Genomic DNA, 27,044 nt, shown 5'->3' on the forward strand with positions numbered 1-27,044 from the left:
GCGGTTCCCGCCAAATACGAGCGCGGCGGCCGTGGCAACAGCGGCGCGGGCGGGAGGGCGAGCAATAGCGGCCGCCGGACCGTAGCCCGCGCCTCCGCCGCCCGAGAGAACCTAGAGCCGCCGCCGGAACGATGCTGGAGGATCCGGAGTGCGGGGCGCCGGGCGCCAGTGGAGCGGCCACAGGTCGGTTCGGTCCCGCGCGGAGAGGTAGTGGGGGCGCGGCGAGCGGCCTGTCTGGGCCGAGGCAGTGGTTGGGGGCAGATGGGCCTCCCGGCCGCGGGCTGCCTCTCTGAGCGTGGTGTTTGGTTTGTAGGATCGTTACAATCCCGAGAAAGGGCTTTGCGACGCTAAGGGCGCCCTCGACGTTATTGTGGCTGCGACCATTTCCCCCCACTGTGCTTTTACCGTTAAGTTCGTTCTTTCAGGGGCCTCTGCGGCGATGGGTCAATGTGGCCAGGAGGGGAAATTGAGACCCAGAGAGGCGAAAGGGCCGGCTCTGGAGGTTGCTTTTGTGTCCCCTGAGCAAGTTGGATCCTACAGCGACCCTCTGATGGGTGGGGAAACTGAGACCCTGGGTCACATGGGCTCGGGGACAAGAACAGCTGCGTCTGCAGGTCAGAGCAAGCCCAGGTACGAGATCTGGATGGTGGGTATTATCAGGAAGCTGGGACTCCCGGATTCTTGATCCTGTCGAATATACAAAGTGGAGATCTGTCTTTCTCCTCCCTGTGTCTTGGGATGGCGGTTGCTATCACCTAGCATGCCTCGTAAAAATAGGGTGGTGAACCAAGGAAAACTATTCTGCTCTCAGCCCTGCTTGACTCCTATTTTATCCCAAACACATGGGACAATGCTTGTCAATGGTAGGTGCCAGATAGGTATGTGTTAATTGACTGAATTAAAGATTGGTAGGAACACTAATTAGACTAATTAAGGGTTTCTCAAACGTAGCACTATTGACATTTGGGGCCCTCTTGTGCACTTTAGGGTGGGTGTCAAGCAGCATCCCTAGTCTCCACCCATTAGATGCCAATAGAAACCTCTCTTCCCAGGTTGTGACAACCAGATGTATCTAGATATTGACAAGGGCCCCTGAGGGGCAGAATCGCTGCTGGAATGGTTTCCAGATTTGGGGTTTTTACAAAGTAAAATTCACATAAGTAAAGTTAAGTGGACTGATTGTCATGGACAGTCATTTGACCCAGTAGGGATGTTTAATTAAAATTTTAAAAAATCACATGCTATGACCATACTATAATTAAAAGGAAAGGATATTTTAACACCAAATAAAGCTAGGAGGGATGTAATATCAGAATAAAGAACAGTGGTAAATTTAACACAAGTGTGTGTTAATCATGTGTGTTCTTTTGAATAGTCCATATTCCTGGGTGGGGTTACCTTTTTAGGTTGACCTAAGGGTGCTTCTGGGTCCAGGTCACTTATGTTCCACTTGCATCAAAGCTGGTGGCTTGGGACCACACCAATAAATCCTTGTTATTGTCCTAAAGATAAATTTAAGTGACTAAAGATTGATTGTGTATCATTCAGTTGAGGGTAGGGATGGGTGGAAATCCATGTTTTTGGTAACTGAAAACTTGAGAATGATATTGTCTTGAAATGGGTAAAAAGGAAGTATGAGCTTTCTGGGTAGCTTATGTTCCAAGCTTGGAAGAGGGGAAGGCAGTTTCATCTGTGGACAGCTGAGTTTTTCAGAAAGCCCGGGTCTACTTTTAAAAAGTATTTACTTGTATGTATCTTTTACAAAACATACGTAGATTGCCCAAAATCAACTAAATTTTTTTCAAGCTACCTCTTCTGGCAGGTATGAGTTTAAAGATATTTACTTGTGGTCATTTCTGCATCAGCTTTGATATTACTAGGTGCTTAAGACATTTTTTTGGTGCAGGAAAACATTTTCCTTATTCTTTGACAATGCTTCAGTTCCTCCTGGCTGGCAAGCTCAAAATGCTTAAGTTGTATTACCATCATAAACTATTTAAAAGGAAAATAAACCCTACTCTAACTTTATAGAACTGGTTGATTGAAGGTAGATGTTTTGAGACTCTATTAATGGTGACATCGGTGATACAGTGTTTTCTTTCATCTCTAGTTTTACTCATTCCCCTATTCATTGTTGCTGTTACTGTATTATTTGATTTCCCCCTACGTGCCAGACCCTCTAGGTACAGTGTAAGACAAGTGTCCTTGTCGTCACAGGAGACATAAAAAACAACATAAGTTTCAGAGCAATAAATGCCACAAGGAAAATAAACCAAGGTGTGACAGTGTCCAGGGCAGGATTTCTTAACATGTTAACATTCTGGGCCAGATAATTCTTGGTCGTGGTGGGCCATCCTGTGCATTGTAGGATATTAGCAGTATCCCTGTCTTCTGCCCACTAGATGCGAGTAGCACCCTTTCCCCAAGTCATGACAACCAAAAGTGTCCGAAGACATTGCCAACTCCCTGGGGTGAGGGTGACAAAGTCACTCCCACTGGACAACCACTTTGTACATGATAAATGCTACTTATATATTTACTCCTTCATTATCTCTAGCATTTAAGAACTTACCCTTTGACACTTTTATTCACAGCAATGGATTGCAAAGACAGACCAGCTTTTCCAGTAAAGAAGTTAATACAAGGTAACTTTCTGGGAATGGGTTAAATATTTGTTCCTAATTTATATCCTTCATTGTCTCCTCAATTATATTTTTAATTTCCCTTGAGCAGAGATCTTCTGTTGGAGTCCTTAGAAGTATCAAGGGGACTGGAGGGGAGAAAAACAGTTGCACTTTACATTTGGAAGCCTGGGAACTCATTTTATTACACTACTATTTCCCTAGGTTCCCAGGAGCAAATCCAGAGGTAGTACTGCCTTTATAGAAGCCTTTCTCTATTTCACTACTATTGACATTTTGTAATTTTTCTGGGTTGGGGGGCCTACCTATATATTATAGAGAATTTAGCAGCATCTCTTGCCTCTTCCCTCAAGTTGTGACAACCAATAATGTCTCCAGACATTGCTAGATGTTCTTTAGTGGGCACATCTGCCCCAGTTGAACCATTGTTGCATAGGAAGATAAATGTCCCAAATCCTTTTGTATGAGAAGGGAGTGTATTTACAATGAGGCCAGATTAGTGGCTGGATTGTATTAAAAACATGGTTTTTAAAGCTTGGTATCTAGTTCTCCCCTGTAGCAGTTTGCCTTCTTATGTGATGACTGATAGCAAGTTTGGTGGTGGTAGGAATTATATTAAGGGCAACAGTCTCTTGAGGTTAAAGGATTAGGGGCAAACCATAGGACCCAAGGGCATGATTGCTTTATAAAGTATGAAAATCCCACCCCCAAGCCCAGTAAATGTGATTTATTTTTTTAATTTTTAAAAATCCTCACCTGAGCATATGCTTATTAATTTTTAGAGAGGAAGGGAGGGAGAGAGAGGGAGAAACATTGATGTGAGAAAGATGTCAATTAGTTGCCTTCCATTCACACCCTGACCAGGGATTGAACCTGAAACCTAGGTATGTGCCCTTACCGGGAATCAGACCCACAGTCAATGGTGTACGGGATGACACTCCAATCAACTGAGCCACCTGGCCAGGGCAAACGTTGATCATTTTTTAGTCTGTGGAATGTTGAAGTGATCAATTGTCACTCTTCACACTTTCACTATAAAGATGGCCTCCTCTCTTCATTTCAGCTCGTCTGCCCTTCAAGCGCCTGAATCTTGCCCCAAAGGAGAAAACCAAGGATGGGTCAGACAACACAAGAAGCTCTCCAAGTGCTACCATACAAAGTCAAGGCCCCGATGTAGAAACCTCTTTGGACAACTTGGAGAACAACTTTCACATGGGTTCTGACATAGATTTTAAGCCAAAACTTGTCAGTGAAAGGGGTCCCTTAGATAACTTTTTAAGAAGTAGAGTCAAAACTAGTATTGGCAAAGGCATAGTCATCGATTTGACAGAGGACTCGAGTGACCAACCAAACGACATTGCGGCCTACAGTAAACGAAATTCTGCAGCCCGTCCTTCCTTGGAGGAGGCTGTGAATGGGGTCAGAGAAGAAGCCGAAGATGAGAGGGTGCTGCCGAAGGTTAATCAGCAGGACGAGCTGGCATTTCCTGAGGAGACTCTTATAGGCATGCCGTACAAAACAGAGGAGGAGGGTGCTGGCTCAGGGGGCACAGAGAGGAGTGGAGACAGGCAGAAAGCGCCTCAGAGCTGCCCCATGTTGACAGATGGCCCAAGAATGTGCTCAGAGAAGGACCAGTATGGTTGGAGTGAAGCTGGGGACATCTTGTTCAAAAGGAAGGTGCCTGTGGTGGTCTTACAGGATATCCTGGGTCTAAAACCTGGAACCAAGTCTCCAGCAACCTCTCTGGACCAAGGTATGCCCTCTGAGAGTGAGATGCTGGAGTCTGGCCCCGAAGACGACTCTGTCCTCAGCCATTCGTCTCTGAGCTCTTCCTCTCCTACCAGCTCACCTGAGGGGTGGTCTGCTTCTGAAAATCAGCAAAGTCCTAGTCCCTTCCCCACCTCCACACCTGTCCGCAGAGTGAGTATCTTCCCCAAATTCCAGCATGTCAGTGCTGATGGCACTTATAGTCCGGCCCCTTTTCACACGGGGACACAGTGTCCTTCAGGTGGCTAGTGGTTGAGTGAGTGGGACAACAAACTAGGTCTTGCAACTTCTGATGAAGAATTTTGATTTTTTTTCCCCCAATATTGAAGACCATTAGAGGTATTCAGTGATGTGTACCATACATTGAGGAGTGTTGGTGGCTGGTTTAATCACCAGTATGTCCAGGCCATTTTGGTAGCCTTTGTCGTTCACACCTAGTGGTCTGGTCAATTTAGCCATTTTAGGAAATGGTGGCCATAAGCAGGCAACTGTAACCCTCTCTGTCAGGCTTTAGCTTCAGCTCCCTCCATTTCTTCTTCCTGTTATAACACAGATTTGTAAGGGTGTTGGTGGTAAAGAGTCAGCATTGGGGAAGAGACCCCAAGACAGCAGGAAGACTAAAATGAGGAATTCTGTAGAGTCAGCTTTTGTCAACATGGCCACCTATCTTTAAAACTCACTCAAAGCAATAGGAACAGAAGAAAGGAAAAGCTGGCACCAATTTTAAGGACCCAAGAAGGATGACTTTGTTACTGGTTTCTGATCAGCACAACTGCAAATGTCACTGTTCTCACCTATCCTTAAGGTCTTATGGATAAAACTGGTAAAATCAGTTAAGAATTCCAAAGTGTGTCTAACTGTTTTTTGTTTGTTTGTTTGTTTTGTTTTATAGAACTTTTGTTTGTTCATCATACATATATATAAAATTGGATCCTGGGGTGGATCATTCAATTTCTACCTGTTTAATTTGACCATAAACCACCAACCTTGATTACTTTGTGAACTTTGATCTCTAAAGAATTAATTATTTTCCTAGATGATTCCATTTCTTATTTATTTATTTATGTATGTATTTATTTAGAGAGCATCAGTTTTGTTCCACCCATTCATGCATCCATTGGTTTCCTCCTATATGTGCCCTGACCAGGGACTGAACCCACAACCTTGGTGTATTGGGGCGATGATCTAACCACCGGAGCTACCCTGCCAGGGCTGATTCCATTTCTTATTTTTCATCTCTTGAATATAGGAGAAAGGAGGAAATAGCTTTCTCTGTAGGTTCACAACATATCAATCAAGAGTGGAGCAATCTTTCTTCTAAGTTTCTCGGTATGGCAGACAGATAAATATTTTTTAACTTCCCCTGAGCTGTTACTCACACTCTCAGAATCCGAGTTGAGTCCCCCTTGCTCTAATCTATATTGTTTGTTCCATCTAGGTGGTTGAAATCCTTCCAGTCTGCTGCTAATCCTTTATTGAACTACTGTCACATGATGTGTCACAGCAAGTTAGCCTGGAGAATAGAACATTACACATGTTTCCATTCTTAATAGCTTCATTAAGTATATTTTTTGTTCCCATAGCCAAGCCTGAGAATTGGGAGGTCACATAGTTGGGCATTGTCATGAAACAGTTTTACTTCTTCTGTCCACTGGCCCAGATGGCTCTGAGACAGCTGAGCAAAGGAACCAAGTTTGCTCAATTTAGGGAATCCTGCCTCTCAGATGCTAGGTCTTATTCTGAACACAGGCTTGGAGTTTTGAAATGCCTTAGAAGGCATTGTTATCACAGCTTAGCAAATAATTCACACTGCAAGTGGTGAAGGCTCAGGATGCCCTGGAGCCTGTCGGTCTGTCCATTGCAAGAGTGGAAGTTGAATCCCCTGACGTTAGGTGACACCAAAGGCATGGAAGTGAAATGGAGTGATTATGAGGAGCATCTGGATGCTGTGATGGCAGGACTTCCTGAGAGCAGAGCTGAAGACCGCTTCCAACCACACACATATACACACACAGCTTTCTAGTTTATCCCTTACCCTTTGGGGGTACTGGATTTCCTGACTTGCTTGTGCCTTTAGTGGTTAGTACACAACTCAAACAGCTTTCCCTGCTTTGGCATCTTGAGATTTTCCTGATCCCTGTTATGTGGAGAACACTTCTGTTTCTCCATTTCCTGTTCACATCCTTTTCCAGGCAGGCACTCACTGGAAGCTTAGATTGCATCATATTACCATGTAATGTATGTGGTTTTTACTGCACTGTTAATCCTGGAGCTGGTACCTCTGCATTTGGGAACTCTGCTCTATTTTGTGTGTTGTTGTTTTGGAGGTTTTGTTTTCTTTGGGAAGCTTGTTAAAATGCAGGTCCTGCTGTCCATTCCCAGAGATCTAGACACTCGCTTTGAAAAACAGTAGTTTAGAACACCTTTTTTAGATAATCCCAGTTTTCTGACTACTAAAGAGTTTCCTTTCTATTTAACATTAGGATTTTTTTGGCTAGAACCATTTCCCAAGTGTGTTGGCAATGAGATTTACAAATTAGCCCTGGCTGGTGTGGCTCAGTGGACTGAGTGCCGGCCTGCAAACCAAAGAGATATACAAATTACTCCACAAAAGAAAATGCCAGTACAGTTGTGTTACTGGAATCTCTTCCTTGCTTCTATACAAATGAGCCCAGATTGCTGGAATTTTTTCCTATATCATATTAATTTTACAAGTATTAAGTTCTTCACGTTAAAAAAAATTCTTGTCCTGGCTGGGTGACTCAGTTGGTTGATGCATCATCTTGTACACCAAAAGGTTGAGGGTTTGATTTTCGGCCAGGGTGCGCATATGGAAGATAGCCCATCAATGTTTCTCTCTCTCTCTTTCCCTCTCTCCCTCTCCCCATCCCTTCTTTCCTTCCTTCTCTAAAATCAGAAAACAGCCCTGGCTGGTATGGCTCAGTGGACTGAGCCCTGGACTTGCAAACTGAAATGTTGCTGTTTGGATTCCCACTCAGGGCGCATGCTTGGGTTGTGGGCTAGGTCCCCAGCTGGGGGCGTAGGAGAGGCAACCAATTGATGTTTTTCTCCCTCTTTCTCCCTCCCTTCTCCGCTCTCTAAAAATAAGTAAGTAAAATCTTTTTAGAATACTTTTTTTTAAATCTTCAGGTGAGGATTTTTTTAAAATTATTAAAACATGACACTCCCTTTTGGCCTCCTTTTTCTCCCCCCAGTTGTCATTATTATCTTCCATTTGGCGTATATGAGAGATCACTTAGGAATACACAGTATCATTTTGTTATGTGAGCATATACTGTAAATTTGTTTCTTTTTCAGTGGAAGATGCCTCATTTTTTATATTGGGCTGGGAAGAGGTATCTTTTTAACTGCCTATGGTGTGGATATACTGTATTTCACAAAGTCAGCCTCATTGATGGATGTTTCTGCTATCTAGTTCTTGGCCTTGACAGAACAGTAATTGTAATGAATTTCTTTCTACTTGTTTTTGGGGGCTGTTCAGTCAGTAGTTTTGCAGGTTCCCATTAGATAATTTTTCCCCGTTTGCACTCAACTATGACGACCAATTTAGGTGCGTCTTTCCCCCTCTGTCTTCTCTCTTCTGTGGTTAGGTTTTTAGCTGCTCTTTCTTAGTCCATCCATACCAGCCTATTCTCGTGTCATTTGCTGCTACTTGTCTGCTTTGAGCTTAGAAATTAGATCTCCAGAGTAAACAGGCTCTGAGAGGATGCTCCTGAATAAAATATAGGAATTTTAGTGTGCAGACACAGTTAAATCTGCCTTGACTGGATGTAGTTGGTATTGTTTCAGGGATCCTGGTTCTTGTTCTTGGCAGCTGTGTTCCAGTTAGATAAAATATGTGGGGCATCATTTTGAGAGAGGGTGCTATAAGTATTTGTGCCATGTCATGAAGATAAAATTATATCAGACCAATAAGGTCCTCCCAGATGTCTAGTAAAGCAGTAGAGATACTGAGTTTTATTTTGTTTATTTATTTTATTTATTATAGAGCAAGAGAGAGAAACATCTATTCGTTGTTCCACTTATTTATGCATTCATTGGTTGATCCTTATATGAGTTCTGACCAGGGATTGAACCTACAGCCTTAGCAGTATTGGGACGGAGCTCTAACCAAGGCAGCTACCCGGCCAGGGTAGAGGTACTGGGTTTGTATTAACTTGTAATTGCTAATAAGGTTGTTGGATATCATAAGGAGGCTCCTGATAGTCACGTTCGTTAACTCTAGTATTCCCAGACTACTCACAGCAAAGGAGAAGCAATGTAAAAGGCACTAGATTCTGCAGCTGAAATTCCACAAGTATGAAAAAGACTAAATGTGTGTCCCCCTAGCACCACCACCAAATACTCTTATATAGGAATCTGGAAATCACATTCACTATAATCTTTGAACACAAAGGACAGTGATAGAGCAACTTAAAATTTCTGCTGTTAAATCCTTTACTGTGGGGGCAGCGGGGGAAGCCCACAGACTTGACAGGCAAAGTGGATTCTGAAGAGGCAGATGCTTCTTCTTAAGCTCTTGGAGATGGCTTTGGTAACTGGCATTTCTGTTGGCACATGCTCACTCGGGCACAGTCTCAGTGACATTTGAGCTCCTGCCAACACATGGCTTTCAGATGACTGCTCAACCCTTTCCTGTAGGAAGACTGAATCCAGAAAGAACTTGGTATGCCAAATAAGAAGGCTGTCTTCTTGAGATTATTGATCTGTTTTATTCTTTTAAAAGGTCATAGGGCAGAGGCTTCCCTGAGCAGAGAAATCATAGTTCCATAGTTTTGTGAATATGTTAGGCCATCTTAAGAGAAATGGACCTTTGGTCTTGCAGTTCCACATCAGTCTCATTTTTTGGCTACCTGTCCAAGTCAACTCTCTCCACTGCTCTTCAGCCTAATGGTTTGGTTGTCAGGACTCCCTGCCCTGGAGAGCGTTTAGGTCATAGTCTAAACTCCTGTTCATATTTTGATCTGGGACCATTTGGCCAGCATGGTGCATGAATTCAGTCGTGTGTCTTGGGAAGTTTTTGTCACCATGCTCAGTTTGAAACAGGGTGATAGAGAATATTATACTCTAGAACATAGGGGTTCTAGATCAGATTGTCTCCTCTGGCAAATAGATCTTTTATTCTTGAGCATTTACTTTGTATTTTAAAAAGCAGAACTGCACCAGGCAGAGAGCACAGATTGGGGACCCTTGGGAATCCAACCCATAAACTTATTTGATTCACATAGTGTTAGTTTTTATTAATATTTTTTCCTTAACAACCCCCTTAGATTTTTTTTTTTTTTTTTAAGATTTTATTTATTTATTTAGTTTTAGAAAGCAGGGAAGAAAGGAGGGAGAGGGAGAGAAACATCCATGTGTGGAAGAGACGTTGATTGGTTGCTTTTTGCATGTGTCCCAGCCCGGGACTTGGCCTGCAACCCAGGCACATGCCCTGAATGGGAATGTAACCAGCTACTTTTCAGTTTGCAGGCTGGTGTTCAATCCACTGAGCCACACCAGCCAGGATGCTATTTTTTTCATTATTGATTTTAGAGAGGGGAAGTGAGGGAGAAACACTGACTTGCTGTTCCACCCATTTATGCATTCACTGGTTGACTCCTGTATATGCCACGACTGGGGTTCAACCCGCAACCTTGGCCCACCAGGACAATGCTCCAACCAACTGAACTACCCAGCCAGGGTGACATTGTGTTAGTTTGTAGATATTACTACAAAATTCACATAAAATTGACAATTCCCTCTTGGGAATTGCCAGTAAGAGTGCCATCCTCTTTGGCCAGGACTCATCATCTCTAGTTGGCTGTAAATCATACCATTCCGTGTCATCTGCATTGCTTTTATTTTCAAGCTTGCCATGACTTTCTTGCGCTTGGCCCCTGTCATTCATTTGTGTCATCGGCCCCTCCCCCATTTCCCCTCTCATCCCCAGAGGCACACATGTGTATGTCATTGGAGTGTATGACCCTGCTGAGACATTTTGGTTCTATATGGTAGAAACTGGCTACCTGGAAAGGTTTTCATTTTTCTTGTCTTGCAAAGAAGTTCTTTTTTGATTTTTAGAGAAAGAGAACATTGATTTGTTGTTCCGCTTATTTATGCATTCATTGTTTGCTTCCAGTATGTGCCCTGACTGGGGATTGAACCCGCAACCCTGGCATATCAGGACGATGCTGTAACCAATTGACCTACCTGGCCAGGGCCACAAAGGAGTTCTTAATAGTGCGGATCACTTGTTCCCTTCTTTCCTCCCCTCAAGGACTGTGCAATGTGTTAAATGACTGAAACAGCCCAAGTTTAAAGATAAGTGTCTTTCGTTTCAGATAACTAAGAAATTGGTCAAAGGTTCTGCTGAGAAGAACAAGATGAAACTACAAAGAGTAAGACATTTTCCCTGAAATAGAAAATTAACCTTCTGTGCTTTTCGCATTAGATATAAGCTAACTCCTTTGCACTTCCCTCAGCCCAGTTTTTATTTCTTCCAACGTATCCTGACCCTCATTGTGACTCTTACTTCATTTTATATAACTGAGCATCATAGATTGCATCATTTTTAGCTTTGCTTAAGCCTAAGGCTTTTCATGTAGCCTTTTCTAAGCTATTATTATCTTAATAATAAGCTTGTATCCTTTTGAAGCTTAAAATTGTCTACATACAGACCTGCTCCCTTTCCTTGCATCCCAGGCTTCTATGAATAGATTTAAGTTTCATTCCTTCCCAGGTGCTGTAGCATTTTGGTGGCGCTTCCAGTTGGGTGATTATTATTTAGTGGTGCACTGCCGAGTTGTGGATTGTGGTATTGAGGGATCACCACATTTTGCTCAGCAGTACATGCCATGTTTTTCTAGAGAAGGCCAGTGGGCTTCTCCCCTCCTATGCCAGTTCATGGAAGGGGCACCAATGACAGCTATCTATGGGTTCATTGAGTGCTTCCAGTGCCATCCTTCCTATGGCTGTGTTCAGTTTTTGTTGGTCTCATCTTGATGACTTCTTTAGAGTTTTATCCCATTTTCCCTTGCGATTTTAGAAATGGCCACATGTGGGTGGGAGTGAAGACTGGACTCAAATATGGCTGAAGAGACCTGATTTATCTGATCAACCCTTGATTTCCAGAGCCTTCTGTCTTTTTATTGAGCAGTGGGGAGCTGCTAGTCTTATTACTCAATCCAGCCCAGACTCTTTCTTTCTTTCTTTCTTTCTTTCTTTCTTTCTTTCTTTCTTTCTTTCTTTCTTTCTTTCTTTCTTTCTTTCTTTTTCTTTTGTTTATATTTTATTTATTTTCAGAGAGAGGGGAAGGGAGGGAGAAAGAGAGGGAGAGAAACATTATTGTGTGGTTGCCTCTCACACACCCCCTACTGGGGACCTGGCCTGCAACCCAGGCATATGCCCTGACTGGGAATAGAACCCGGTGACCCTTTGGTTTGCAGGCTGTTGCTCAATTCACTGAGTCACACCAGCCAAGGCTTTCTTAAGTACCCTATGCGTCAAGTGAAGATTCTGAGGATACTTGGCAAGAAGCAAACATTCATACATCTCTAATAGCCTCCATGGCTTCTTTTTTTTTTTTTTTGGTTTTTCAATTACTGTTGTCCCATTTTTCCCCCATTGCTCTCCCCCACCCAGCCCACCCCGCCTCTATGGCTTTTATTAAAGCAACCAAAGGGTTATCAGGGCAAAGGGTAGAATGTTCTCTAGAGACGAGGCATAATCATACACCCAGACCAAAAAACGGAGTTGTTGGGTTCCTCACCTTGGGAAGACTATCTTTAGTGGTGGTGTAATGGTCCTTGAAAGTTACCCTGTGCTGTGTTAGAGGCTTACTGCCCTTCTGGCCAGCCACATGAATTCAAGATTCTATAATAACTCAGTGCCCCAGGCCACACTCCAGTTCTTTGGAATGAGGGACTGATGTGCTAAAACAAATTGTTACCATTTTAACAAATATCAAAGACACTAACTGTTTTCTCCTTAGTAATACAAATTACTTTTCATCCTTTCTTCACATCTACCGTTCTTTTCAGATTCTGAGAAATGGTTTTAAAGATTTAAACATATTTTTTTGCTTTTATTTTTTAATGCGTTCTCAGCTGTTTCCCGCTGTTTTAAGACTATTCATCAGGTTTCCTGTCCTTCCCTCATCTAATCTTCCATTTTAAAAGAAGTAAAGTAAACCCTGTCCTCTCGTATGGTTTTGAAGGGGATGGGAACAAAAGTGCTCTTGTTTTAAAGACAGGAAGGCAAGACCTGTGTTTATCTTTATTTTACCACAGATTTCTGATTAAATAAACACAGCTCAAAAGAACAGTGGGCAGCCTGCATAGGCAGCCCAGGGGTATTTAACCTTTTGTAATTAAGTAAAAAGCTAACTCTGTTCCATGTATAAAGAAGGTATTTTAAGTGAATCTTATTTTAAATGGCCCACAAGGTCCTGTGATAATAGCTAATTCTCACAACAGAAGGAAATGTGATAGAAAAATCGCTTCCATGTAAGGATGTTGACCATCAGGCTTCTCCTGGACCGTTTCCCTCATTCTTTCCCTTTTTGTTTGAACTCACTATGCCCTTGATGCTGACCTGACATTCCCAGGGGGTCTGTGGGAGACACAGCTGTTGAATTGTCTCTTGGCTGCAGGATAAGGAGCGTTTGAACAAGCAGCTGAAATTATGGGCCAAAAAAGAGGAAAAGAAGAAGCTGAAAGAGGAGGCCAAGCGGGTCAAAGAAGAAGCCAGAAAAAAGAGGGAGGAAGAGAAAGAGCTGAAGGAGAAAGAGAGGCGTGAGAAAAGGGAGAAAGAAGAAAAGGAGAAGGCAGAGAAGCAGCGGCTCAAGGAGGAGCGGCGTAAGGAGCGGCAGGAGGCCCTGGAGTGAGTGTCCTCCCCGGGGTGGCCTGAGCACTCTGGGGCAAGACCACTGCCTCCTTCCCTCTCTTTCTGTATCTTCCCTGAGGAAGGGATAAAAGAAGCCAGAACGCTGGTGCCCTCCCTGCCTCTCCTCTCTCCTCTATCTTCCAGGGACACCTATACAGACTCCAAACTGACTTCCGGGTTCTTGTCTGGGAACACAGGCCTTGTTTGTTCGCACCAGGTTCTGGTTGGCTGAAACCAAATTTCATGTCCTATAGGGCTAAGCTGGAGGAGAAGAGGAAAAAGGAAGAGGAGAAACGGTTGAGAGAAGAAGAAAAGGTAGACATCCTCCCTGAAACTCTGTATTTTAGTCTGTTTGAGAAATGGGTCCTAGAATCATCATAAACAGGATTTTTGCCTATTGCTGCTCAGTGTTCCCTAAGTCATGAGAGGTCCGGTGGCTCCACGTATGTGTGTACCTATGTTCCTGTAGCTTGTCCTGCTGGCCTGTCATGTGCCTGCTAGTTTGATGCCACAGACCTTCTGCCCACAAGAACACCTTTTGACACTTGAGATTGTTTGGTACCCAGTTGAGGGTTGATGGGTTTTAAAAATTAACATCAGAATAATGCTTTCAATTTAAAGGTGCTTGGGGTTTAGTTCTAGCGGCCTTCGTGTGTTGCAAACACAATTTCTCTTCATTTTCACATCTTCTATTACATTACAGCGCATTAAAGCAGAAAAAGCCGAAATCACAAGATTCTTCCAGAAACCAAAGACTCCACAGGCCCCTAAGGTGAGCAGCGGTTTTCTTTGGCCTTGCTTTTTTGTTGCTGTTGTGCTCTTCCTTTGGAAAAATAAAAGGGTATCTTCTGACCAGAGGGGCTTCCACTTGCACAGGAAGCTTCTATTTCTGGTAGAGCCTGGAGGTTCTTGCTGTGTCCTTGAAAAGGCAAAAAGTGGCACATTTGCTAAAGGCTGCATGTTTAGAGGTTGCTTCATGAACAGTTTTGTGTGAGGAGCTGTGTGGGAAGATAGAAGAGAAAATCTAGTCCTTATCCTTGGGCCTCTACACACAAGATGGGAAGCAAGATTAAGCATAAAGCAAGGGCCCAGAGTTCCTCTTCCCCAGTCTGGCACCCAGTCACCCTTTGAAGTAGCATCTGCTTGTGCAGACCCCAGATCCTCCCTTCCCTTCTCACTCTATGGTCCAGAAGTGACCCATCTCTGTTGCAAGGGTTTCCTTCCATATCTTTCTGCATTTAGAATCGTTTGTATATTTGGGCAATTATATACATAATATAAATCAGGATTGCTCTGAATTTATGATGTTACTGATTTGTTTGCTGTAACTTGGACTCTTGCCAGGTTGGAATATTTGAGTCTACTTCATTCTTTTTTGTTGTTTCATAATGTGGTTGTTATCATGGTATATAGATAACATTCACCTATTGATTCCCCCATCAGTGGTACCGTGAATGTCACTGACACGCCTCTCTGCACAGGTGCCTTTAGGATGGCCACCTGGAGTTGGACTTGCTGCTAGGTCCAAGGGTATACACCTCAGCGAAATTGTATTAGTTACTGTCCAAGTGCCCTTCCAATGGGAAATGCTGTATGTTCCCCAAAACACATGAAAATACAAATCTTCCCTACCTGCCACCACCACTAGATGTGATACTTTTTTTTTTTTTTTTAGCTTAAACATCACAAGTTTATTACTGCACAGTTCTGCGGATTAGAAGTCTGAAAAACGTCTCACTGGGCTAAAGTCAAAGTGTTAACAGGGCTGTGTTTCTTGCTAGAGACTCCAGAGGAGAATCTGGCTCCTGGTCTTTTTCATCTTCTGAAGGTGCCTGCATTCCTTGGCATGGGGTCCCTTCCTCCATCTTCTAAGCCAGCAGCCCTGCATCTCTCTGATTGTTCTTCCATAGTCATAGCTCTCTTTTAACTTAGCCAACCTGGTGGGTAAAAAATTGGTATCCTTGTTTCACTTGACATTTTTCCATGATGTCTAGTGTAGTTGAGCAAGTTTTTGAGTTTGACTTTTTTTTAGAGAGAGGGGAAGAGAGGGAGAAAGACAGGGAGAGAAACATCGATGTGAGAGAGAAACATTGATCAGCCACTTCTCACATGTCCCCAACCGAGGACCTGGCCCACAACACTTCAGTTTGTGGGACAACACTCAACCCACTGAACCACACTAGTCAGGACTATTTGTCATTTTATTTCTTTACAGGATTGACTTTCTGTCCTGATCTCTAGGAGTTATTTAAGTAACCAGGGTTTTCATCCTTGGTGAGATATACCACAAATAGTTTCAGTCTATTAACTTGCCTTTTAACTTGTATTGTGTCTTTTCTAGTAATTTTTTGTTTTAATGTCAACATTTCTTTTTATGGCATTTGGCTTTTGCTTGGAAAGCCTTAGGATATGGTTATAGATGCATTCTAATTGTTTTTCAGGTTTTTGTTTGTTTAGGTTAGGTTTTGTTTTTTATGTCTAGTTCCTTAGCTTAACTGGAATTCTCTTTGCTCATAGTGTGAGGCATGGCCCTTTTCCCATATGGATGCTCAGAGTTCCCACTCTGCTTGTTAGTGAGAACAGTCAGCTGGTTCTTGGCCTTGAGTGCATGTAGGCATCACCAGGGAACTTTAAAGAACATTGGGGCTTGGGTCCCATCCCATAGAACACCATGGACCTGGTATGGGCATCAGGATTTCTGACAGTCACTGGATGAACTTGTTGTGGGGCCACAATGAGGGCTATGGGCCTCAGCTGCTATTTTCTTGCTGATGTGAAAGGTTGGCTTTCTTACCCCGAACTTCATAGACATGGATTATCCTGACTTCCTATGCCCTCGTGTGCTGCCAGCTTTGAGATCCACTGACACAGACATTAACAATGCTGAAGGAGCCTGAGCAGGGAAATCAGACCTCCCAGAATTTATAGTGGGTGGTTTTTAGGACACAGACACCAGTGTTTCAGGTTCATGTTTGCCTTCAGGGTTGAAATCGACCCTGTGTTGAAGGTCATCTTGTATCATAAAGGTGTGGCTCTTGGTAAGCTGGTCATTCTCCAGGTCTCAGTTTCCTCACCTGACAGCTCAGGTCTCACTGTCTTCTTGTTTTCTTTTTCTTCTTTAAAGAAGTCAGATTCATTGAGTTATAGTTTACAGTAAATTTGCCATTTCCCAGAGTACCATTGAATGACTTTTGACAACGTGTGAGACCGTACGACTACTACTGTAATCAAGATCTAGAGTGTTCCCATCACTCCTGATGGCTCCCTTGTAGCCGGTTCCCTCCTTTGCCCATCAGCCCCTGGCCATTACTGCTCTGTCCCTGTAGTTTTACCTGTTCCAAAACCTGTGTTAATGTCATCACATGGCATCTCTCCTTTGACTAACACCCCTGGATGCCTCTGCTGAGTGGCATCCATTGGCCAGGTGTGCCATCACGTATTATCTCCATTTCAGACCCTGGCCGGCTCTTGCGGGAAGTTTGCCCCTTTTGAAATTAAAGAGAATATGGTCCTGGCCCCTCGTTGTCGGATCACTTTTGACCAAGACCTCTGTGATCAGTTAGACCAGCTCCTGCAGCAACAGAGTGGCGACTTCTCCTTCCTGAAAGATCTAAAAGGCAGGCAGCCCCTCAGGTCTGGACCCACCGTGGTTTCTAACCGGAATGCAGACTTTTTAAACAGGTTAGTATCCTGGGAGACTATCCTGGTGAAGTCAGAATGCAGTTGGCCTAGCTGCTGACCGGTCGTCTCCCTCCCATGTCTCCAGCCCTCGCTTCAGTGCTTCATCTGACCCCTCTTCTGCCTTCCTGTGAGCCTCTGAAATCTCTGAAGTGTACTTTTGGAGTGCAGACTGCCCATTCCTGCATCCCAGTCTCTCCTGGGAGGGATCCATTTCCATGCTGGCCTCCCTGGACAGTGCTCCCCTGTTCTTGCTGATTCACTTTTCCTTCATGACCCTGCTCACAGACGTGCCATGGGGCAGCAGTGTGGCAGCACTCTTTGTTTCTCCCTCCTCCTTGCTTTATGTCACTGGAATTAATGTTCTTAGCCTTCTGCAGGGGCAGGTAGTGCTGCTACTTAATGGTTACCTGCCTTTGTAGACTGTTGGTGGCCTGCTTCTCTGGAAAGACTGGGTGATTGCGTCCCCAGGGAGGCATGTGACTGAGTGCAGTGTCTTACCCTTCAGTGACGTGGTGATCGTGGAGAGTAGCAAAGTAGATGGTGTTCCTGAAAGGAAGAAGTTTGGCAGGATGAAGCTCTTACAGTTTTCTGAGAATCACCGACCAGCATATTGGGGGACGTGGAATAAGAGGACAACAGCCATCCATCCAAGGGACCCCTGGGCCCAAGACAGGGTGAGCATGCAAGCAGAAGTACCAGTGGTCTAGGCACACTGGTCTTTCAGCTTTTCCTTCTCAGTTTGTCTTTGTTTACACTAGTTTCTAATTCTGTAAGTATACTAGCTTCTCTGCTCTGCCATTTCCTCTCAACACTGAGAGATGGCAATGACGCACTGTGTGTCTGTTTTCTCAGAAGCTCCTGGACTATGAGGTAGACAGTGATGAAGAGTGGGAAGAGGAGGAGCCAGGAGAGTCTCTCTCTCACAGTGAAGGGGTGAGTGCAGACCTGGAATGACTATGGCTTCCACCAGAGGACCACAGCACCCCTGGGCTGGATTCACTCATGTAGTTTCTCTGTCACCTAAAGAGTTGTCTGATCATGTCAGTAACGATTCACATCTGGATTTCCAGCTTCTCTTGGAACACCTTATTTGGCAACATTAATTCACCTGGCAGTATTGGGTTGTTACCTTGTAGAGTCACCCTTTCTGGATGGGGCACACCTGCTCCCTGGTTCACCTGGGTCTCCATCACTGCCTCTTGACTTACTGGGTAACTTCAGTCACTTGTGTTCTGCTTGGCTGTGACCTCCCACTGCAGTACAATGGGATTAGTGCATGGGGTTTTGGTTGATCCTCATGGTGTTCATAGGAACAACAGAGCAATAGATGGCTTTTTCTTTTCCTTAGACATACACAGATTTAAATTTTATTTATTTTTATTTATTTATAGAAAGAAATAACGGTTTGTTGTTCTACTTATTTATACATTCGTTGGTTGGTTCTTTTATGTGCCCTGACTGGGGATTGAACCTGTAACCTTGGTGTATCGGGACAACACTAAACCAACTGAGCTACCTGGCCAGGGCCCACAGATTTAAATTTTTAATGAAGCATGTATTCTGTTTCCATATATGAACATACTTTTTTTTCTTAAGGATGATGATGATGAAGTAGGAGACGATGAAGATGAGGATGATGGTTTTTTTGTGCCCCATGGGTACCTGTCTGAGGACGAGGGAGTAACTGAGGTGAGTGGGTGTGTAGAGATGTGGCTGGTTGGTGAAGCACCCAGTCTGGGGCCAGAACTTGATGGCTGCTGACCTGGAGACAGTGCCAATGGGTCCCAGCCCACCCATGGCCGATCACACATGCATCTCACTCCTCAGAGCCATGAAAGTGATCCTCAATGTATGATTGTTTGTGGGAGTGCTAGAGCCTGTGCTGGAGTTTGTTTGGGAGGGTGGGAGAATTCAAAGGTGGGAGAAAATACCCAGTGGCAGGATGGAGTAAGAAGAAACCTGGGACAGAGAGAGACTGGTTCATGTGTCAGCTTGACAAATTTCTTTTTTTTTTTTTTTTTTTTTAGCATTTGTTTAGCTGAAGTATAATGAACATACAACAAAACATACAGATTTTAATTATTCAGTTTGACAAGTTTTACTAATTGACAACATTTGTGAAACCACCACATGAAATAAAACACAGAACATTTCATCTCTTCAGAAGATTTCCCCCAATTCCCCTTCAAGTTTAGCCCACCATCACCACCAACTTTCTGAATTTTGCCACATGGTTGAACTTTGGGTTAAGCCATTTTTAGGGCTCCAAAGGCCTGTCAACTGTGGTATTTGAGTCATGGGGAAACAGTGATAGGTACGATAAACTTGTGGAATGACTTTGTCTCTCAAAGTAAGAGCTAATGGGAATGGGTCCCGTATACATTTCCGACCAATGAGGCAGGCTGGTGTCTTGTTGGGCCCATAAGCATATCTGTCTTAGAGTGGTATCGTCTGGTGTCAGAGCCCTAGCCCTGTGGCCGTACTGGGCATCCAATTTCAGGTTGATTTCTACAGCTTCAGGGATCACATGTTAACCTGAAAATCGAGAGTGGTGTTAAGAGATACCTCTGACTCCTCAGTCACAGCCAGACAGGATAGATGCCTTTAAAACACCAAAAATGCCAATTATCATTCAATCTAGAAAAGCTCTCTGCATGCTTCATCTCCTGCAATGTTAGAAAAAGGACAACTAGGACACGGTGGGAACCGTGAAGATGTTGTTTCTGCCCTGGCCCTGACTCTTCAAATAACTGCCCCCAAATGCTCTCTCCTTCAGTGTCCCCCAAGGCTGGAACAACAGTGCCTGGGGTGGAGGGGAGTGGGGACCCTGAGTAAGCGTCTGCTCTCTCACCTGCAAGGAATGTGCTGACCCCGAGAACCACAAAGTCCGCCAGAAGCTGAAGGCCAAGGAATGGGATGAGTTTTTAGCCAAGGGAAAGCGGTTCCGTGTGCTCCAGCCCGTGAAGATTGGCTGCATCTGGGCAGCAGATAAGGATGACAGCGCCGACCTGAAGGTGCTAGAACAGTTCACGGCGTGCCTTCTAGAGACAGTCCCCTCCGAGGAGGAGCAGACGCCCAAGGTCTCCAAGAGAGAGAAGAGGGACCAGCACAGTGAGTGCTGGCTTGGGGCAGGGGCAGAAGAGGGTCAGGCTCCCACCTGCTCTGAAGCCCAGGTTGTTCCGGGGCCAAGGGCAGGCTTTAGGCGAGTGGATTAACAATTTGGAAGTTCTTTCAACAAATCACAAAGGCCAGCACTCGCTGGGCACATCTGTTCCTTCTCTGATATTCACAATAGCAGTACAAGGTAGCTAGTTTAATTAGCCCATTTTATCAATAGGTCCAGAGTCTCTCACATCCCTAACCTCTGTACCTCCTCACTCTTCAAAGCTAGGGGGGGACCAGTGACTCAGAATGAGAGTACGCTGACCACTACTAAGGAAACAGGTGCATAAAGTCAGACGTGATAGTTTATCTGAATGAATCTTCCTTGTGAGGTTTGGGCTTCCCAGAATCTCATCTGGAGCAAGTTTATGTATCTTAAATCTACTCTTAAAAGGCCACCTGAAGCTGATCATGTCCCTCAATTTTGGTGACAGGTTCAGGTACCATGTCCAGTGTTCATTGCTTTTTTCCCTATGCCTGACACCCACCCATATCCCCTCCTCTCCCCACCAGTCTTGGCCCAGTTGCTCCCGCTGTTGCACGGGAATGTGAATGGAAGCAAAGTGATTATCCGGGAATTCCAAGAGTGCTGCCGCCAAGGACTGCTCAGCAAGGACACTGGCAGTCCTGAGAACAGCTCCGCCAGCCCTCCGAGTCCTGGCTCTTCCCGCCCACAGACCCCTACCACCAGTGAGGACAACTCCATCCCCTCCAAGGCCAGGCTCAAGCGGATTATTTCCGAGAACTCAGTGTATGAGAAGAGGCCTGATTTCAGGATGTGCTGGTACGTCCACCCACAGGTGCTGAAGAGCTTTGATCAGGAACACCTTCCTGTACCGTGCCAGTGGAGTTACGTCACCATGGTGCCCTCGGCTACCAGGGAGGACAGTGGCAGTGTCCCAGCCGCAGGGCCCAGCCAAGGGACACCCATCTCGCTGAAGAGGAAGTCAGCGGGCAGCATGTGCATCACCCAGTTCATGAAGAAGCGCAGGCATGACGGGCAGGTGAGCAATGGGGGTGCTTGAGGGCCTGGGTAGAGCAGAGGCCCCTAAAGTGGCTTTTTTATTTTTAATAAAGTTTATTTTTTAGAGCAGTTTTATATTCACAGCAAAATTGAGGTAACAAAATTGTCCGAAATTAAGGGGAAGGTACAGAGATTTCCCATATTACCTACGCCCCAACACACACACACACACACACACACACGCACGCACAGCCTTCCCACCATCAACATCCCCCACCAGAGCAGTATGCTTTTTAAGAGTTGATGAATTCACACTGACACATCATTATCATCCAAAGTTCATTGTTGACATTAGGGTTCCCTCTTGTTGGTGTCTATTTTATGGGTTTGGACAAATGTGTAATGATGTGTATCCACCAGTACAGTATCATTCAGAATAGTTCAATTGCCCTAAAAATCTTTTGTTCTGCCTATTCCATCCTCCCTCCCTCCTAACCCCTGGCAACCACTGATCCTTTAATATCTCCGTAGTTTTCTCTCTCAGATTGTCACATCATTGTAATCACACAGTATGTATGTTTTTCAGAATGGGCTTTCACTTAGTTATATGCATTGATGGTTCCTTCATGTCTTTTCACGGCTTGATGGCTCCTCAATGTAGGGTCCTCACTTTAGGCTGACATCTATGGAGTCACAGCTTTTGACGAAGGTGGGTTAAGAGCTCACATCCAGAGCCCCCTTCCAGAGCGTGGTGCTGTTCTGGGAGCTGTGCTCTGAAGGCTGTAGCCGTGGTGATGGAGGAGGAGAGTTGGTATACACCTCTTTCACTCCCCGCTCTGGCCCCCTGCTCTCCTGACAGTTGTTACTATGCGGCTTAGAAAATAAAGTGATCATCAGGGCGAGGAGGCAAGAGAGGTTGCTTCTGGGATGATGTCTGTCCTTCATAGTCCTTAAACTGACACAGCAAGAAGGACCATCAAACATTCCAATGTCAACTGTTACTCCCCAGAACCCATCCCTGTGCCTTGTGTGCACAGGTCTGCCTGCCTGTGGATTCAGCTTGGTGCTGTGGGGAGCCCACTGGGTGAGGAGACAGGGGCCCCAGACCCACAAACTTGTCTACCTGGGCCTCAGCTCGAAGTGATGGGCTTTATTAGATCTAGTAGGTGTTTGAACCACACAGGACCTTTAAGTGGTTTATCTCAATGTTACATAGTCTTAGAAGGAACTCATGTGTGGCTGCTCTGGTTTAAACAAGCTGGGGACCCCTGGTTTTAAAATGGGTGGTGCTGGAAGACACCCTTTGTGTGAACTCACAAGCAGCATTCGGAGGCCTTTGCCCCATCAGCCCTTCCTAAGGCACCTCTGTGCAGTTGTCTGTTTCATTGGTGTGGTGTGGAATCCTGCATGGTCTTGTGTGGGTGCACAGCTGTATTCCTGAGCTCCACTTTCCTTGTGATCATCCTCATTCATGTTTATAACCCATGTTTTCCTACCTGGAAATTGGTGGTTTTGTCTCATTACACACCAGGCACTGTCCCAGGCAATTTATGTGAATACCTGCATTTCATTGGTGGTAAGAAGTTTTGTTCTCTAATTGAGCCTCCAGGAATTCATGAAGCCAGGGTGTGCCCTCCCTGGTGAGAGGTAAATATGGGAGAAAGCGTATGCCTGGGAGTCAGTGAAACAAGTTGTGTCACCCAATGATGTACACATGACAGCAGCCCTGTACAGTCGGGGCAGACTCAGCTCCTTTTTGCAGAAGCACTGCCCAGAAAGGGGGTTAAACCCTTAGGAGATCTGGGTATGCTGGCCCCCACAACTGATTCCGAAAGGTAGTAGCGATCTGAAGTCTGCATTTCAAAGAAGTCTGCATTTCAAAGCTCCTTCTCAGGGAGTCCTGTGGGAAGGGTTTGGGACCATTACATGGGCCCGCACAGTGGGTAATGGCTCTTTGTGATGTTCTGGGAGCGGTTCAGTCAGCGTCGCCCCTACTCCTTGGAGCACTCAAGCTGCAACACCCTGCTTGATAGCACTGGGTCCCCAGAACTATGTTCAGCCTGAAGAAACAGATCTGTGTTGTGGGGGTTTGTCTCCAGCAGAAAGTCCTGAGCTTATGTAACTTCCTAGTCCAGTAGCCAAGTCCTGCTCTCTCCCGCTCACTCCTTTCATAATGTGTGACCAGCCAGCAGGATAAGGGTCACTGAAGCCTTCCTGGGGAGACAGCCCATTTAGCTGGAAAGGGACACCCAGCCCACCTGACTTCCATCTATCTCTTTCTGACCAAAATCCTTAGGCACAGCCACTGTGGGTTGCACGAGAGTCCAGGAAATGAGACCTGACAACCCTCCTCCCCCAAACAAAACTCCCGTTCTCTCTTGGGCGGGGGGACTGCACAAGCAAGGCCTGCCAGCACACAGCACCTACACAAAGTGGGAGACGGGAGGAGCCTGTGGGACACTTCCTCCCACAATTCGGTAAAGCTGCTAACTGGTATTTCTGCACCCTTGGAAGTAGTTGGAGCTAAATTGTAAATGCGAATGTTTTAAAATCTTTATTTAAATGATTATGAACCTGAGTTTACAAGGTATTACAGAAAAAGTGAGCACTTGTGGATGGTTGAGATGCCAGCCAGCTCTGCCACCAAATGTCTGTGGCACCAAGGTGACTCAGATCTGTGGACCTCAGTTTTATTTTAAAATAGGGAGAGATTCTGTGTTTCCACTTTCCAGTCAAATATATTCTATTATCAAAGCAAAACTAAAACAATAGTTATTACGCAGCCATAGTTCTTGTTAGTTGCCAGGTGTTTAACGTGTTTCCTCTTTTCCATCTCTGCATCCACTGCCTGCAGCACTGACAGTGGGGTGTTGAGCTTTCCCATTACAATAAGTTGCTGGCAGCTCAGCACAATGGACTCAGGGTGTCACCCAAAATTCCTATTGTATTTTATTACTTGCCCTGCGTGTGGAGGGTTATGGATGGTGTTTTCCGTATACTTACGTTTCCTGTTTGGAGGGTCCAATGACCAGGGCAGGCTATGAAAAAACCTGTCTGTTCCTTTTGCTTAACAGATCCAAACGAACACCCCAAATCTGCGTAGTTGAGAGCTGAACTGTCTGCTATTCTCAGTCACTTCTTTAGAACAGGTTGATAGAAATCACCCTCAGATACTACAGTGGTACTTCTGCTTTTACTCTGGGGGCTGCACCTGTCTCAGCGACCCTCCAGCCACCAGGGAGTCTGGGTGTGGAGCATACACACCAGGAACTGATGCTGCTGCAAACTTGAGCCCAGTCTGCCAGCCAGGCCAGGAATCCAATGTGCAAATCTTGCTGCTCTGCTGTTTATTTTCCAGGCAAACAGATTTTTATAGCAGAGGAATTTCAAAGTGTTTTGAGAAGTAGCCTCTCTGTTGAAATAAGTCTCTTTCTACCTCCTCTGCCGGTTCCCTTTGTTCATTTACAGAAAGAGTGAGCACTTGTATGGATGGTTAATGTTTAAACTCAGTCCTGCTATTTTCCACCTTGTCTTTCTGTCCCCTCTGCTGAATGCCAGTGAAAAAATGGCCCAGGAATCTTGGAAATTCCAGCCCCACTCTCCCCTGTGTGTCTTGACTTCTGTCCAGTTAATTGGATGGTACTCACATGTGCCAAACCAGTGTAAGCATAAATTGAGAGTTGTCAAGTATCAGGCAGAAAGGACCCAGAAAGCACTGACCAGCTGAGCTCTCAGCCATTTATTTCAAATAATAAATGTAGAGAAAGTGTGTGCTTTCTCAACTTTCCTTTCAAACCAAACCAGAAACACAGACTTTTAATTCGAAACAGTTCACAAATTTTTTAAAAATATTTTATTCATTTATTTTTAGAGCAAGGGGAAGGGGGTGGAGAAACAGGGAGAGAAACATCAAATGTGTGGTTGCCTCTCACGCAACCCCAGCTGGGGACCTGGCCTGCAACCCAGGCACGTGCCCTGACTGGGAATCGAACTGGCGACCCTGTGGGTCTCAGAGTATTGCTCAATCCACTGAGACACACCAGCTAGGGCAAATTATTTTTTTAAAGGTAAATATGGTGGTAGTTTTCAGAGCTTTGAATTAGTTCATTGGAGGGAACTCCCCAAGGTTTCCTTTGGTCATTGGCCAGCAAATGGAATCTTTCAGTCACTGTGTTGCTGAAACAGGTAGAGGAAGGAGGTCAGGAGCGTGGACACATGTAGTCGGAGGGGTCTAGTCTGCCCTGAAGTGCCCATACTGACGGCCCATGCCCCCTTGTCTGTTCAGGTAGGAGCTGGGGACCTGGATGGCTTCCAGGCAGACACGGAGGAAGAGGAGGAAGAGGATGGCGACTGTGTAATAATGGACATCTCGGATGTTGCTGGTGAGGAGTCCGGGGTTGTTCTCCCACAGACTGGCAGCTGGGGGGAAAAGCGCACACCCATGCACTTTTCACTGGCTTTCTTTTATATAATAAACATAAATGCACTGGGTGGGCTGGTCTCATGGTGGGGGTGAGCACTTGAGTCCAGTCAAGACCTGGAGGGTCTGACTTTGTTTCCTAAGCTACATTTAAGAAACCAAAGAACTAAAGGTTGATTGCCGCCAAAGTGAAGGGTGGGTGGGAGGTGTCAAAGAGAAAGAGTCCAGAAGGCAGGGTCTTGGCACCAGTGAGTTGCCCCTGAATTGTGCTTTCCAGGGAAAAGGAGGGCAGCAGTGATACCAGGCTCAGGGAGCCTGAAGTCTAGTGATCCTTGATGGAGCTACCTGGCCTCAGTGTCCCCAGTTTTCTTACCTTCACCATGGAGCTTTGGGCCCAGATTTGGCTCTTCCTTGCTGTGGGCTAGAGTAGACAGGGTCTGGCTGAGGGCTGTGAGGGACTACATCTGTCCAGAAAGTGGGGAAGGGGCCTGAGGGCTACAGCCATGCCCCTTCTCTAACCACATTTGGATTGGGATGGGGGTGTCTTAGCCCAAGAAGGCTCCCAGAGCTGTTTTAGGCTCCAGTGACACAGGTACAGCCAGCTAAAGCCCCTACCTCTCTTGCCTTGCAGACGTCCAGGACCCATGTGGAACCACTCCTGGAGGCGGAAGTCCTGTGGGAAGGGACACCAGTGAGAGCCCCACACCCTCCAGCTCACTTGGCCTCTCCTGAGTACCCCAGTTGGCTGATGTGTGTACGTAGAATGGTTAGGGTTTTCTCAGATGCGTCTCAGATACTTGAAAGTCCTACGATTCCTGTGTAAAGAGCACTTTGTCCTGCTTTGCATACCCACTCCCCCACCAAGGGTTGGAAAGTATATAGGATGCTTGATTCATTCTTTTTGATATTTGTAAAAATTTCCCCTCCAAAGCTGCATATTATTCTGCCCTTTAATAAAGCATTATTGCAATATGTTGGCCTGTATGGGGATGCCTAACTTCCCTAAAGACCCTGAGCAGGCACTATGATGAAATGCTTATAAATGAATTGGAGCCCTGCCCGTGCAGCTTAGCACCGGGACCTGACGTAAACGTGTATAAACTTATTGTCTAGTCCTGACCTGGTATGTCTGTCATCTTTTCAACATAGTTTCTGTGAAGTGGGTGTGTACCTTCACCTGTGGCTTGAGCCTGTGCTGCACTGTCAGGTGTCCATTCTTTATATCCCACATGGTACTGTAGCATTTGTATCAAGCTTTCCACACTTCAGAAATGCTGTCCTGTCTTTGTGAAATCCTCTGCCTCCCCAATGCCATAGTTCTGGGTGGAGCTTCTCAGCAGGTGCTCATTCATGCCCATAAGTCTCTCCAACCCCTTGGGAGGTGAGCAGGGCCTAGAAGATCTAAATCCTGGCTTCTAGATGGACTTCTGGGCCAGGCACACCACAGGAGTGTTGAAATTGAGTGGAGCCAGGTAAAGATGCTGGAGCGCTGGTCTTTGAGACCCTAGAACAGCCCCATATG

The 27,044-nt window shown here is 45.3% G+C and overlaps 1 protein-coding gene across 3 annotated transcripts; it reads left to right on the plus strand.

The window, feature by feature from the left end:
- On the plus strand, positions 1-26,496 carry CHAF1A (chromatin assembly factor 1 subunit A). Of its 3 annotated transcripts, none has more exons than XM_090289384.1 (15): positions 1-183; positions 2,595-2,645; positions 3,706-4,562; positions 10,754-10,810; positions 13,063-13,292; positions 13,550-13,610; positions 13,999-14,067; positions 16,750-16,976; positions 17,482-17,650; positions 17,829-17,909; positions 18,573-18,665; positions 19,835-20,087; positions 20,652-21,142; positions 25,388-25,484; positions 26,154-26,496. In XM_090289384.1, exons 1-15 carry the CDS (start codon positions 132-134, stop codon positions 26,252-26,254), a joined length of 2,889 nt encoding a protein of 962 aa, XP_090145510.1. In that variant the 5' UTR covers positions 1-131; the 3' UTR covers positions 26,255-26,496. The 3 variants fall into 3 exon arrangements, with proteins under 3 accessions (XP_090145510.1, XP_090145511.1, XP_090145512.1); XM_090289385.1 differs by having other exon boundaries at positions 17,832-17,909; XM_090289386.1 differs by lacking the exon at positions 10,754-10,810.
- The last annotated feature ends 548 nt before the right edge of the window (positions 26,497-27,044 follow it).

Source organism: Furipterus horrens, unplaced genomic scaffold, assembly GCF_987537825.1.
Source record: "Furipterus horrens unplaced genomic scaffold, mFurHor1.1.pri manual_scaffold_10, whole genome shotgun sequence".
Taxonomy (NCBI): domain Eukaryota; kingdom Metazoa; phylum Chordata; class Mammalia; order Chiroptera; family Furipteridae; genus Furipterus; species Furipterus horrens.